Raw genomic sequence first — 15,610 nt, 5'->3', positions numbered from 1 at the left:
AGATGACAGCTGTCATTTACATTGAAACCGTTGCCAACCGAATAAATAAAAAATAGTGACGCTTTTATTTAGGTTAACGTTGGCCGCACTGAGCCGTTGACAGGAGTGACAAGTGACGTTGCGGCACATGACGCAGTCTGTTTACATCCACAGCTGATTTTCGTTTATATTTATCTCCACATGGCTTGGCAATGTTAATTCTCATGGTAAATTAAAATCCGCCGATCAATTTAGACGGGGGACTAATGCACTATGTTCGGTAGACGTTTTAATTGGGTTTCCCGTAGAAATATGTCAAGGAGCAATAATAAAAGTGAGTACAAGGTGGTACTGCATGTTTAAACACTGACTTCTCCTGAGGTATTTGATGGGGTCAACCCATGCCACGAATAATTTCCCTTTTTAAGGCATAATAATAGAAAAATTGGGGCCCATCACGACTATAGGCATCAACAGACCGAGCAAACGAAACTGCATAGACACCCCAACGGGGCGACTGCTCGATGAAGCCTTGTGCACCTTCGAAGAGGACACAGACTCATCGGTGGCAGTTTTATATGGAACGGGGGGCAACTTTTGTTCAGGTTTCGATTTAAACGAGTTAGCCGAGGCAAAGCATCAGTTACCACCGATGATGGTATGTGACACCTCAACTAACCGCACTATTAAAGTGAGAAGTTTTTAGTTCCCCTCGAGAGCATTTGTGAGGAAGCCAACGGTGGCTGCCCTAAGCGGCTACACGGTGGCCGGGGGGCTCGAGTTGGCCCTCATGTGCGACCTGAGGGTCATGGAGGACACAGCGGTTATCGGTCTATATGGTCGAAGATTTGGTGAGGTTAAGTTATTCACTTAAGACATTAATTAATAAATTGAGCTGTTGTTTCAGGGGTACCCTTAACTGGGGGGGCCACAGTCAGGCTACCGGCCCTCATAGGCCTATCGAGGGCCCTCGACTTAATTTTAACGGGGAGATCGTTGGCGGCCAAAGAAGCCCTGGATTGGGGCCTGGTCAATAGGGTGGTGGCATGCGGCACAGGTAGGAACCAAAGGTTTTTCAAACAGTTTAACTGGAATTCATTTTTTTTGGTCAAATAGGTTTAGGTCAGGCCTTGCAGCTGGCCACTTGTCTAGCGAAGTTCCCCCGGGAGTGTTTAGGGGTGGACAGGAGGTCGACGTACGACGCGGCCTTCAATGGGGCCTTCGAGGACGCGTTAAAATACGAACGGGAGAACGCGGAAAATGTGCCCCCGGGGGAGGTGGTGAAGGGGGCGAAGGCGTTTCTGGGGGGCATAGGGCGACACGGGAAATCTTATAATTTAACGGAAAAACAGCGCACGGAGTGGGAGAGAGAGTTTGAGAGCGAAAATGCCAAAAGTAAATTATGAATTTGTATATTTTGTATATATATATATATATATTAGATAATAAATAGCTTTAGTTTGTCTTGTTTTTCATTTATTTATCCTTTCCTCGTGCCCCGACTCTGTCACCCTTCCAAGGAGCATAACAGGTAAAAAATAAAAAATTATTCACGGGGGTCTAGGTCGGGAGGACTGGCGGGCCAGTACAGGAAATTTTCGATTTTCCTTTTCTAACGCACTGAAATTTGTTTAGTCAGCCACGAAATAATACGTAGGTCTCTTTTTTGAATGAATACTTTATTCTTAATTACAATAAAACAGTTGACAATGCATTGACAAAAGACTCAATAACTCTAAAACGGCTGTAGTGAGGAGGAAACTTGTAAGGACCTTTTTTGTTAAGAAACTCATTGGCTTTCATATGAAACTAAAATCAATAAAATCCTTACAGTAGTTTCAAACATATTGGGATTTTTGTAAAGTCTTTGACCGTATCAAGGTTTTTTTTAATGTACCGAAAAACACTTGAATAACTCCAAAACGGTTGTAGTGAGGAGGAAACTTGTAAGGACCTTTTTGATAAAGAAACTCACTGGCTTTCATATGAAACTAAAATCAATAAAATCCTTACAGTAGTTTCCAAGATATTGGGATTTTTGTAAAGCCTTTGACTGTATCAAGATTTTTTTTAATGTACCGAAAAACAGTTGAATAACTCCAAAAGGGCTGTAGTAAGGAGGAAACTTGTAAGGACCTTTTTGATAAAGAAACTCATTGGTTTTCATATGAAACTAAAATCAATAAAATCCTTACAGTAGTTTCCAAGATATTGGGATTTTTGTGAAGCCTTTGACTGTATCAAGATTTTTTTTTATGTACCGAAAAACAGTGGAATAACTCCAAAACGGCTGTAGTGAGGAGGAAACTTGTAAGGACCTTTTTGGTACAGAAACTCACTGGCTTTCATATGATACTAAAATCAATAAAATCCTTATAGTAGTTTCAAAGATATTGGGATTTTTGTGAAGCCTTTGACTGTATCAAGGTTTTTTTTAAAGTACCGAAAAACAGTTGAATAACTCCTAAAGGGCTGTAGATACGAGGAAACTTGTAATGACCTTTTTGATAGAGAAACTCATTGGCTTTCATATGAAACTAAAATCAATAAAATCCTTACAGTAGTTCCCAAGATATTGGGATTTTTGTGAAGCCTTTGACTGTATCAAGATTTTTTTTTATGTACCGAAAAACAGTGGAATAACTCCAAAAGGGCTGTAGATACGAGGAAACTTGTAAGGACCTTTTTGATAAAGAAACTCACTGGCTTTCATATGAAACTAAAATCAATAAAATCCTTACAGTAGTTTCCAAGATATTGGGATTTTTGTAAAGCCTTTGACTGTATCAAGATTTTTTTTAATGTACCGAAAAACAGTTGAATAACTCCAAAAGGACTGTAGTAAGGAAGAAACTTGTAAGGACCTTTTTGGTAAAGAAACTCACTGGCTTTCATATGAAACTAAAATCAATAAAATCCTTACAGTAGTTTCAAATATATTGGGATTTTTGTAAAGCCTTTGACTGTATCAAGATTTTTTTAATGTACCGAAAAACAGTTGAATAACTCCTAAAGGGCTGTAGATACGAGGAAACTTGTAATGACCTTTTTGATAGAGAAACTCATTGGCTTTCATATGAAACTAAAATCAACAAAATCCTTACAGTAGTTTCAAAGATATTGAGATTTTTGTGAAGCCTTTGACTGTATCAAGATTTTTTTTAATGTACCGAAAAACAGTTGAATAACTCCAAAAGGGCTGTAGATACGAGGAAACTTGTAAGGACCTTTTTGATAAAGAAACTCACTGGCTTTCATATGAAACTAAAATCAATAAAATCCCTACAACAGTTTCAAAGATATCGAGAATTTTATGAGGTCAACTCAATCTACTCACATATTGGCTTTAAATTAAGTCGTTTCCCACTTTGACGAAATTATGGTCGAGTAGCTGGTGCGCGGACGCCCTCTCTCGCGGGTCGTGTTTGAAGCACAACCGCAAAAAGTCGAGGCCCTCTTCGATCAGGTCGTCGGGGGGCTCGGGGCTCTGCCCCATGCCCACTTTGAACATTATTTGGTAGTTCGAGTCGTACTGGGCCCACGGACGCTACGGCACAAATAAATGACGGCGGTCAACGGAGAAAATATCTAGTGACCCGTGCCGTTGGATAAGATTTAAGTTGACATTGAAATGACCTTGAGGGTGGTTGTGAAGGGCAAAGGGTTTTTCAAGAAACGCTCGGACACGTGTCTAATGAATTTAAATGGAGAATCTGCATACGAATTTTCAAAAGTGTAGGTCAAGTGGTTTATGAGTTATGGACAGTTTTTGGAATTTTCATTAAATAAAATCATCCAAATAAATGCGAAAAATTCCTGGACTAATTATAACTATTATTCACTATTTCATACAGCAACGCAAATAAAAGCCCCAAGGTCATTTGAAGGTCAACGTTTCTTTATAATCAATTTTTTGGAGGTTCTATGCTAAAATAGAGGAGAGGGGTGAGGAGAGGGGCAAGGAAATAAATAAATAAAGAAAAAATCGCAGTTACCTTGGCCGAGGCCATCTCGATGACGACACACCCGACCGACCAGATGTCGGCGGCACGTCCGTGTCCCTCGTTCATGTTTTTGGTGAACACCTCGGGGGCCATGTAAGCTACAAGAAACAAAAGAAATCATCGCATTCCTGAAGATGTCGAGGAGACGTGACGAAACCCACCCTGAGTCCCGACGAATCCCTGCAGTTCCCCGGGCATCGTCACGTTGCTTTTGATCTTGGCCGCGCACCCGAAGTCGCCGATCTTCAAACGGTCCGCCTGATCGGTGAGGAAAACGTTGGCCGGCTTGATGTCCCGATGCACGATCCCGTGATCGTGTAGACACGCGACGCCGCTGAGCAGTTGATAGGTGTACTTCCGGAGTAGGGGTTCCGGAAGTCCGCGTTCGGTCGATCTGATCAGGTTCTCCAGGGTTCCTTCCGCGCAGAACTCCATGAACAGGAGCATTTTGTCCTGTAGTAGTAGTAGTAGAAGAAGGGATACTGATGATGGTTGTTAAGAGGAAGAGAAACGTCGTGTTGATGGGTGAATTGGTTTGATTGGTGCCAAATCAGGTGCAGAAACTCTTGTTTTTTTTTAACAACACCCTTGGACCCCCCACCCACCCCACATAGTTTTTCTATTAAGAAATTCTTCTGCGAAAATTGTCGAAATATTTTAAGTCTTTAAAAATTCATAAAAAATTCACATCAAGAGCAATTTACTTGAAACTTCTTGTAACTATAAAGAGATTTATTCCTAATCGATGAGAGAAGACTGCAAGTTAATTGGTCTATTAGTTTGTAAGTTATAATTTTTTTACTAAAAACAGTCCAAAAATTATTTTAATTTTACTTTAAAAATTCAACTTTAAAAATTCATCATTCAACTTTTCAACTTTAAAAATTCATAAAAAATTCACAACAAGAGCAATTTACTTGAAACTTCTTGTAACTATAAAGAGATTTATTCCTAATCGATGAGAGAAGGTCGCAAGTTAATTAGTCTATTAGTTTTTAAGTTATAATTTTTTTACTAAAAACAGTCTGAAAATAATTTTAGCCCAACTTTAAAAATTCATAAAAAATTCAAATCAAGAGCAATTTACTTGAAACTTCTTGTAACTATAAAGAGATTTATTCCTAATCGATGAGAGAAGGTTGCAAGTTAATTGGTCTATTAGTTTTTAAGGTATCAATTTTTTACTAAAAACAGTCTGAAAATAATTTTAGCCCAACTTTAAAAACTCGTAAAAAATTCAAATCAAGAACAATTTACTTGAAACTTCTTGTAACTATAAAGAGATTTATTCCTAATCGATGAGAGAAGGTTGCAAGTTAATTGGTCTATTAGTTTTTAAGTTATATTTTTTTTAGTAAAAACAGTCTGAAAATAATTTTGGTCCAACTTTAAAAATTCATAAAATATTCAAATCAAGAGCAATTTACTTGAAACTTCTTGTAACTATAAAGAGATTTATTCCTAAGCGATGAGAGAAGGTTGCAAGTTAATTGGTCTATTAGTTTTTAAGTTATAATTTTTTTACTAAAAACAGTCTGAAAATAATTTTAACCCAACTTTAAAAATTCATAAAAAATTCACATCAAGAGCAATTTACTTGAAACTTCTTGTAACTATAAAGAGATTTATTCCTAATCGATGAGAGAAGGTCACAAGTTAATTGGTCTATTAGTTTTTAAGTTATAATTTTTTTACTAAAAACAGTCTGAAAATAATTTTAATCCAACTTTAAAAATTCATAAAAAATTCAAATCAAGAGCAATTTACTTGAAACTTCTTGTAACTATAAAGAGATTTATTCCTAATCGATGAGAGAAGGTTGCAAGTTAATTGGTCTATTAGTTTTTAAGGTATCAATTTTTTACTAAAAACAGTCTGAAAATAATTTTAGCCCAACTTTAAAAACTCGTAAAAAATTCAAATCAAGAACAATTTACTTGAAACTTCTTGTAACTATAAAGAGATTTATTCCTAATCGATGAGAGAAGGTCACAAGTTAATTGGTCTATAAGTTTTTAAGTTATAATTTTTTTACTAAAAACAGTCCAAAAATTATTTTCATTCAACTTTAAAAATTCATAAAAAATTCACATCAAGAGCAATTTACTTGAAACTTCTTGTAACTATAAAGAGATTTATTCCTAATCGATGAGAGAAGGTCGCAAGTTAATTGGTCTATGAGTTTTTGAGTTATAATTTTTTTACTAAAAACAGTCTGAAAATTATTTTCATCCAACTTTAAAAATTCATAAAAAATTCAAATCAAGAGCAATTTACTTGAAACTTCTTGTAACTATAAAGAGATTTATTCCTAATCGATGAGAGAAGGTTGCAAGTTAATCGGTCTATTAGTTTTTAAGTGATAAAATTTTTAGCAAAAACAGTCCAACAGAACATCACGTTTCTACTAAAAAAATGATAACTTAAAAACTAATAGACCAATTAACTTGCGGTCTTCTCTCTCCGATTAACAATAGATCTCTTTATAATTACAAAAAGTTTCAAGTAAATTGCCCTTGATTTGAATTTCTTATGATTTTTTAAAGATTAAAAAATATCGACTATTTTAGCAATCATTTTTTAATAAAAAAACTACGCGGGGTGGGTGGGGGGCCAAGGGTGTTTAATAAAAAACAAGAGTTTGCAAAAAAATAACTGACCAATTAACTTATACCCTTTTTTTACATCGATTAGGAATAAATCTCTTTATAGTTACTATAAGTAAATTGCTCTTGATTGGAATTTCTTCTGAAAGTTCCAAGCAAGATAATTCAAAAACTATTCAAGGTATTTTAATGGGGTTTTCACTCACAGTTAGTGCGTTCTTTTCTGAACATTTTGACATGCGAACGATTCTCGTGAGTTAATAACTCACTAAGTTACAGTGAGTTTCGTAAGATATGGAACCGTGACTCTTTCGAGTTCTTTATAAGAGGGACCTCTTACCGTGTAAACCTCCAGGCCGTAATACTTGACCAGGTTGTCATGGGTGATGCCCTCCAAGATCTTCATTTCGGACGAGACGCGTTTGATGGTCGCCGAATCGTTGTGCTGCAACGGGATCTCCTTCACGGCCATCATTTCCCCCGTGTTATTATTGACGGCGGTGTAAACCTTCCCGAAACGACCTTGACCTAATCAAGGACAACAAGATGAGGATTGACTTAATTACATCAAGAGTGCCTCGGGCAGGTAGGTACCTATTTTGATGCCCCGCTGCCACGAGAACGCGACGTTTCGTCGCTTGATGTGGCTCCTCAGGTCGTCGCTGCGGCGCACGATCGTCCCGATCAGTTGGTCCCGACGCAGTTTCTCGTCGATTTTACGCTCGAGCGTCTCGACCGCGTCCAGGACCCGTTCGCCGTGCGATTTAGGCGGCGCGGCCGCTTTGATCTTTATCCCGTTTCTGTCGTCGCGCCTTTAAATTAATTGGAAATCGAACATTCAGTGTGTGAGAGAGAGAGAGAGAGATAGAAGGGAAGTGGCCGGCAAGATCTCCCGATCTGACCCTATGAGAGACCTTCTGTTTTATTAAATAATAATTAAATATTTATTTATTCCAGGCAATTGAAAAAGAGAGCGAGAGAAAGAGATAGAGGGGGAATGGCCGGCAAGATCTCCCGATCTGAGCCTTTTGTGTTTGTGTATTTTCCTCTAGAATTAGTGAATAATAATAATAATAATAATAATTTATCTCTTCCAGGCAATTGAGGAAGAGTGAGAGAGAGACATAGAAAGGAAATGGCCGGCAGGATCTCCCGATCTGACCCTATGTGAGCAATTAGACGTTTCGCAAGAGAGAGAAAGAGAGAGAAAGGGGGATATGTCTAAAAAGCATTCTGGACCCTTTTATCCCTCTAGCCAGTTAATAATAATCAACTGTAATGTTTAAGTTCAAATAACTTTTGACTGATGAGGCCTATAGGTACGAAACTTTCAGGGTAGATAGACAGTACCTCAGACTATTAATCCAGAAAATTTCAACTTTCTAACTAAAGTGGTTCTTAATTTAAAAAAAATAGTCATGACCAATTAAATTATGCCCCACTGTGATGTTTAACTCCTAATAACTTTTGACTGATGAGGGCTATAGGTACGAAACTTTCAGGGTAGATAGACAGGACCTCAGACTATTAATCCAGAAAATTTCAACTTTCTAACTAAAGTGATTCTTAATTTAAAAAAAAATAGTCACGACCAATTAAATTATGCCCCACTGTGATGTTTAACTCCTAATAACTTTTGACTGATGAGGCCTATAGGTACGAAACTTTCAGGGCAAATAGACAGTACCTCAGACTATTAATCCAGAAAATTTCAACATTCTAGCTTAAGTGGTTCTTATTGAAAAAAAATAGTCATGACCAATTAAATTATGCCCCACTGTGATGTTTAACTCCTAATAACTTTTGACTGATGAGGCCTATAGGTACGAAACTTTCAGGGCAAATAGACAGTACCTCAGACTATTAATCCAGAAAATTTCAACATTCTAGCTTAAGTGGTTCTTATTGAAAAAAAATAGTCATGACCAATTAAATTATGCCCCACTCTGATGTTTAACTCCTAATAACTTTTGACTGATGAGGCCTATAGGTACGAAACTTTCAGGGTATATAGACAGTACCTCAGACTATTAATCCAGAAAATTTCAACTTCCTAGATAAATTAATTAATTAAAAAATTAATAAATAAATCAGACACATAAATATAAATGCCTGGAATAAATAAAATATTTCCATCTCTCTCAGACCCACAGGAAAGCTTGCAAAAGGTTTAATAAGGGATTCCTTCTTCTGAGTGCGTGGAATTAGTCAATTATGTATTTCCATCTCTTTCAGGTACACGCAATAAAAAGAGACCAGATGATCACATTTTCGGGGATCTTAAGCCACTTCCTGGAAGACGGTCCAGGAAATCCTGGATATTAGAAAAAACGCTCCATTAGACGCCTGGAATTGGCCGATGATTTCTTCCAGACATTTTGAACGAGAAAAAGAGAGAGAGAGAGAGAGAGACATGACATTCGAAGAAGAGGAAAAGAGAGAAGAGAAAACTGCTTGTTGTTGTAAAAGGCACTGAGAGGAAGAGGGGTGGGAGGAGGGGGGGGGGGAGGTACCATAAAAAACAAAGGAACACACTATAGACTAATAAAGAAAAAAAAACAAAAGAAGAAGAGTACTCACCGGCCTACGTGATAAGTGAGGGCGACCCCGTCGACCATCAGGTCCGTACAACCGGGCGACTGTTGGTCCGCCCCGCTCGTTTTCCGGGCGGCGGGGGGGGCGGCCGACCGTTGACTTTTGTAGGGGGGACGGGGGCTCGGCGACGGCCCCCGCGACTTCGTCCTGATGTGCTCCAGGGAGACGCGGGGCGACGACGCGGAGTAGAACCCGCTGTCGGGGGTGGAGGGGGCCGTCGTACCTGAATAAAAACAAAAGAAAAAATTAGGAAAAACAAATGAAAGGTGACAGTTGACAGACACGGAAGTTGAAATAAACGGAAAATGACATTTTGTTCATTTTCACTGAATTTATTATTAATTACTGTTTTATTCTTTGCCCCTTTATTTCAATTATTAAATAAGTAAAGAGTAGTAAAAGTGAGGACTTGCCAATTAAGTGTGAAATGCACTCGTCCATGCTCCGCTTCAGGTCCTCGAACTCCTCATCGGTCAGGTATTTGGTGTGGGCGGGGTCGCACACGGTCAGAAGGAATTCCATGCCCTGATTGGCCCATCGCGGTCTCATACCTGCCGAATATACATTCACATTAATTTGGATAAAAATGGTTCTAATGCATCGATTTCCATGATTTCTTCAACGAAAGCTTAAGAACACTCTAAAGAATCTTTTAAAACAAAAATCAACTCGATCTGAACACTAGAAGTAGAGTTATGACCCAAGTTACCTCAGACTGTCTTTCCTCTTGGACATGTTTTCCAAAAAATTGGATAAAAATGGTTCTAATGGATCGATTTCCATGATTCCTTCAATGAAAGCTTAAGAACACTCCAAAGAATCTTTTAAAACAAAAATCAACCCAATCTGAGCACTAGAAGAAGAGTTATGACCCAAGTTACCTCAGACTGTCTTTCTTATTGGACATGTTTTCCAAAAAATTGGATAAAAATGGTTCTAATGGATCGATTTCCATGATTTTTTCAATGGAAGCTTAAGAACACTCTAAAGAATCTTTTAAAACAAAAATCAACCCGATCTGAGCACTAGAAGTGGAGTTATGACCCAAGTTACCTCAGACTGTCTTTCCTCTTGGACATATTTTCCAAAAAATTGGATAAAAATGGTTCTAATGGATCGATTTCCATGATTTTTTCAATGGAAGCTTAAGAACACTCTAAAGAATCTTTTAAAACAAAAATCAACCCGATCTGAGCACTAGAAGTGGAGTTATGACCCAAGTTACCTCAGACTATCTTTCCTTTTGGACATGTTTTCCAAAAAATTGGATAAAAATGGTTCTAATGGATCGATTTCCATGATTTTTTCAATGGAAGCTTAAGAACACTCTAAAGAATCTTTTAAAACAAAAATCAACCCGATCTGAGCACTAGAAGTGGAGTTATGACCCAAGTTACCTCAGACTGTCTTTCCTCTTGGACATATTTTCCAAAAAATTGGATAAAAATGGTTCTAATGGATCGATTTCCATGATTTTTTCAATGGAAGCTTAAGAACACTCTAAAGAATCTTTTAAAACAAAAATCAACCCGATCTGAGCACTAGAAGTGGAGTTATGACCCAAGTTACCTCAGACTGTCTTTCCTCTTGGACATATTTTCCAAAAAACTGGATAAAAATGGTTCTAATGCATCGATTTCCATGATTTCTTCAACGGAAGCTTAAGAACAATGCAAAGAATCTTTTAAAACAAAAATCAACTCGATCTGAACACTAGAAGTGGAGTTATGACCCAAGTTACCTCAGACTATCTTTCCTTTTGGACATGTTTTCCAAAAAATTGGATAAAAATGGTTCTAATGGATCGATTTCCATGATTTCTTCAATGGAAGCTTAAGAACAATGCAAAGAATCTTTTAAAACAAAAATCAACTCAATCTGAGCACTAGAAGAAGAGTTATGACCCAAGTTACCTCAGACTGTGTTTCCTCTTGGACATGTTTTTCCAAAAAATTGGATAAAAATGGTTCTAATGGATCGATTTCCATGATTTTTTCAATGGAAGCTTAAGAACACTCTAAAGAATCTTTTAAAACAAAAATCAACCCGATCTGAGCACTAGAAGTGGAGTTATGACCCAAGTTACCTCAGACTGTCTTACACATCTCGTGAGAGTTCCAAAAAATTGGATAAAAATGGTTCTAATGGATCGATTTCCATGATTTTTTCAATGGAAGCTTAAGAACACTCTAAAGAATCTTTTAAAACAAAAATCAACCCGATCTGAGCACTAGAAGTGGAGTTATGACCCAAGTTACCTCAGACTGTGTTTCCTCTTGGACATGTTTTTCCAAAAAATTGGATAAAAATGGTTCTAATGGATCGATTTCCATGATTCCTTCAATGGAAGCTTAAGAACACTCTAAAGAATCTTTTAAAACAAAAATCAACTCGATCTGAGAACTAGAAATAAAGTTATGACCCAAGTTACCTCAGACTATCTTTCCTATTGGACATGTTTTCCAAAAAACTGGATAAAAATGGTTCTAATGGATCGATTTCGATGATTTCTTCAACGAAAGCTTAAGAACACTTTAAAGAATCTTTTAAAACAAAAATCAACCCGATCTGTGCACTAGAAGTGGAGTTATGACCCAAGTTACCTCAGACTGTCTTTCCTATTGGACATATTTTCCAAAAAACTGGATAAAAATGGTTCTAGTGCATGGATTTCCATGATTCCTTCAACGAAAGATTAAGAACACTCCAAAGAATCTTTTAAAACAAAAATCAACTCGATCTGAACACTAGAAGTGGAGTTATGACCCAAGTTACCTCAGACTGTCTTTCCTATTGGACATATTTTCCAAAAAACTGGATAAAAATGGTTCTAGTGCATGGATTTCCATGATTCCTTCAATGGAAGCTTAAGAACACTCTAAAGAATCTTTTAAAACAAAAATCAACTCGATCTGAGAACTAGAAATAAAGTTATGACCCAAGTTACCTCAGACTGTCTTTCCTATTGGACATATTTTCCAAAAAACTGGATAAAAATGGTTCTAGTGCATGGATTTCCATGATTCCTTCAACGAAAGATTAAGAACACTCCAAAGAATCTTTTAAAACAAAAATCAACTCGATCTGAACACTAGAAGTGGAGTTATGACCCAAGTTACCTCAGACTGTCTTTGCTCTTGGACATGTTTTTCCAAAAAATTGGATAAAAATGGTTCTAGTGCATGGATTTCCATGATTCCTTCAACGAAAGATTAAGAACACTCCAAAGAATCTTTTAAAACAAAAATCAACTCGATCTGAACACTAGAAGTGGAGTTATGACCCAAGTTACCTCAGACTGTCTTTCCTATTGGACATATTTTCCAAAAAACTGGATAAAAATGGTTCTAGTGCATGGATTTCCATGATTCCTTCAACGAAAGATTAAGAACACTCCAAAGAATCTTTTAAAACAAAAATCAACTCGATCTGAACACTAGAAGTGGAGTTATGACCCAAGTTACCTCAGACTGTCTTTCCTATTGGACATATTTTCCAAAAAACTGGATAAAAATGGTTCTAGTGCATGGATTTCCATGATTCCTTCAACGAAAGATTAAGAACACTCCAAAGAATCTTTTAAAACAAAAATCAACTCGATCTGAACACTAGAAGTGGAGTTATGACCCAAGTTACCTCAGACTGTCTTTCCTATTGGACATGTTTTTCCAAAAAATTGGATAAAAATGGTTCTAGTGCATGGATTTCCATGATTCCTTCAACGAAAGATTAAGAACACTCCAAAGAATCTTTTAAAACAAAAATCAACTCGATCTGAACACTAGAAGTGGAGTTATGACCCAAGTTACCTCAGACTGTCTTTGCTCTTGGACATGTTTTTCCAAAAAATTGGATAAAAATGGTTCTAGTGCATGGATTTCCATGATTCCTTCAACGAAAGATTAAGAACACTCCAAAGAATCTTTTAAGATAAAAATCAACCCAATCTGAGCACTAGAAGTGGAGTTATGACCCAAGTTACCTCAGACTGTCTTTCTTATTGGACATGTTTTCCAAAAAATTGGATAAAAATGGTTCTAATGGATCGATTTTCATGATTTCTTCAATGAAAGCTTAAGAACACTCTAAAGAATCTTTTAAAACAAAAATCAACTCGATCTGAGCACTAGAAGTGGAGTTATGACCCAAGTTACCTCAGACTGTCTTTCCTCTTGGACATGTTTTCCAAAAAACTGGATAAAAATGGTTCTAGTGCATGGATTTCCATGATTCCTTCAATGGAAGCTTAAGAACACTCTAAAGAATCTTTTAAAACAAAAATCAACTCGATCTGAGAACTAGAAATAAAGTTATGACCCAAGTTACCTCAGACTGTCTTTCCTATTGGACATATTTTCCAAAAAACTGGATAAAAATGGTTCTAGTGCATGGATTTCCATGATTCCTTCAACGAAAGATTAAGAACACTCCAAAGAATCTTTTAAAACAAAAATCAACTCGATCTGAGCACTAGAAGTGGAGTTATGACCCAAGTTACCTCAGACTGTCTTTCCTCTTGGACATGTTTTCCAAAAAACTGGATAAAAATGGTTCTAGTGCATGGATTTCCATGATTCCTTCAATGGAAGCTTAAGAACACTCTAAAGAATCTTTTAAAACAAAAATCAACTCGATCTGAGCACTAGAAGTGGAGTTATGACCCAAGTTACCTCAGACTGTCTTTCCTCTTGGACATGTTTTCCAAAAAACTGGATAAAAATGGTTCTAGTGCATGGATTTCCATGATTCCTTCAATGGAAGCTTAAGAACACTCTAAAGAATCTTTTAAAACAAAAATCAACTCGATCTGAACACTAGAAGTGGAGTTATGACCCAAGTTACCTCAGACTGTCTTTGCTCTTGGACATGTTTTTCCAAAAAATTGGATAAAAATGGTTCTAGTGCATGGATTTCCATGATTCCTTCAACGAAAGATTAAGAACACTCCAAAGAATCTTTTAAAACAAAAATCAACTCGATCTGAACACTAGAAGTGGAGTTATGACCCAAGTTACCTCAGACTGTCTTTCCTATTGGACATGTTTTTCCAAAAAATTGGATAAAAATGGTTCTAGTGCATGGATTTCCATGATTCCTTCAACGAAAGATTAAGAACACTCCAAAGAATCTTTTAAAACAAAAATCAACTCGATCTGAACACTAGAAGTGGAGTTATGACCCAAGTTACCTCAGACTGTCTTTGCTCTTGGACATGTTTTTCCAAAAAATTGGATAAAAATGGTTCTAGTGCATGGATTTCCATGATTCCTTCAACGAAAGATTAAGAACACTCCAAAGAATCTTTTAAGATAAAAATCAACCCAATCTGAGCACTAGAAGTGGAGTTATGACCCAAGTTACCTCAGACTGTCTTTCTTATTGGACATGTTTTCCAAAAAATTGGATAAAAATGGTTCTAATGGATCGATTTTCATGATTTCTTCAATGAAAGCTTAAGAACACTCTAAAGAATCTTTTAAAACAAAAATCAACTCGATCTGAGCACTAGAAGTGGAGTTATGACCCAAGTTACCTCAGACTGTCTTTCCTCTTGGACATGTTTTCCAAAAAACTGGATAAAAATGGTTCTAGTGCATGGATTTCCATGATTCCTTCAATGGAAGCTTAAGAACACTCTAAAGAATCTTTTAAAACAAAAATAAACTCGATCTGAGAACTAGAAATAAAGTTATGACCCAAGTTACCTCAGACTGTCTTTCCTATTGGACATATTTTCCAAAAAACTGGATAAAAATGGTTCTAGTGCATGGATTTCCATGATTCCTTCAACGAAAGATTAAGAACACTCCAAAGAATCTTTTAAAACAAAAATCAACTCGATCTGAGCACTAGAAGTGGAGTTATGACCCAAGTTACCTCAGACTGTCTTTCCTCTTGGACATGTTTTCCAAAAAACTGGATAAAAATGGTTCTAGTGCATGGATTTCCATGATTCCTTCAATGGAAGCTTAAGAACACTCTAAAGAATCTTTTAAAACAAAAATCAACTCGATCTGAGCACTAGAAGTGGAGTTATGACCCAAGTTACCTCAGACTGTCTTTCCTCTTGGACATGTTTTCCAAAAAACTGGATAAAAATGGTTCTAGTGCATGGATTTCCATGATTCCTTCAATGGAAGCTTAAGAACACTCTAAAGAATCTTTTAAAACAAAAATCAACTCGATCTGAACACTAGAAGTGGAGTTATGACCCAAGTTACCTCAGACTGTCTTTGCTCTTGGACATGTTTTTCCAAAAAATTGGATAAAAATGGTTCTAGTGCATGGATTTCCATGATTCCTTCAATGGAAGCTTAAGAACACTCTAAAGAATCTTTTAAAACAAAAATCAACTCGATCTGAACACTAGAAGTGGAGTTATGACCCAAGTTACCTCAGACTGTCTTTGCTCTTGGACATGTTTTT

At 36.8% G+C, this 15,610-nt stretch overlaps 2 protein-coding genes across 23 annotated transcripts in view; one reads left to right on the top strand and one right to left on the bottom strand.

The window, feature by feature from the left end:
- LOC126747969 (mitogen-activated protein kinase kinase kinase 4) overlaps positions 1-15,610 on the bottom strand; it is a 58,431-nt gene that overhangs the window by 15,937 nt on the left and 26,884 nt on the right. For 2 of the 22 annotated variants that reach the window (XM_050456943.1, XM_050456947.1), the window contains exons 15-21: positions 9,591-9,735; positions 9,170-9,400; positions 7,184-7,401; positions 6,930-7,117; positions 4,145-4,436; positions 3,975-4,081; positions 1,640-3,526 (exon numbers count right to left, since the gene is read on the bottom strand). In XM_050456943.1, coding sequence (XP_050312900.1) covers positions 3,326-3,526; positions 3,975-4,081; positions 4,145-4,436; positions 6,930-7,117; positions 7,184-7,401; positions 9,170-9,400; positions 9,591-9,735 — 1,382 coding nt within the window. In that variant the 3' untranslated portion in view covers positions 1,640-3,325. Of the gene's footprint in view, positions 1-1,375; positions 1,600-1,639; positions 3,527-3,974; positions 4,082-4,144; positions 4,437-6,929; positions 7,118-7,183; positions 7,402-9,169; positions 9,401-9,590; positions 9,736-15,610 lie in introns of those variants that run through there. The other 20 variants (XM_050456945.1, XR_007664547.1, XR_007664546.1 and 17 more) reach the window with 20 other exon arrangements.
- On the top strand, positions 107-1,442 carry LOC126747975 (probable enoyl-CoA hydratase echA8). Its single transcript, XM_050456962.1, has 5 exons — positions 107-313; positions 408-637; positions 686-830; positions 887-1,036; positions 1,096-1,442. The coding sequence occupies exons 1-5, from the start codon at positions 253-255 to the stop codon at positions 1,383-1,385; spliced, it is 876 nt and encodes a 291-aa protein (XP_050312919.1). The 5' UTR covers positions 107-252; the 3' UTR covers positions 1,386-1,442.

This window comes from Anthonomus grandis, chromosome 20 (genome assembly GCF_022605725.1).
Source record: "Anthonomus grandis grandis chromosome 20, icAntGran1.3, whole genome shotgun sequence".
NCBI classification, from domain to species: domain Eukaryota; kingdom Metazoa; phylum Arthropoda; class Insecta; order Coleoptera; family Curculionidae; genus Anthonomus; species Anthonomus grandis.
This window is presented reverse-complemented; position numbering and strand designations above follow the sequence as displayed.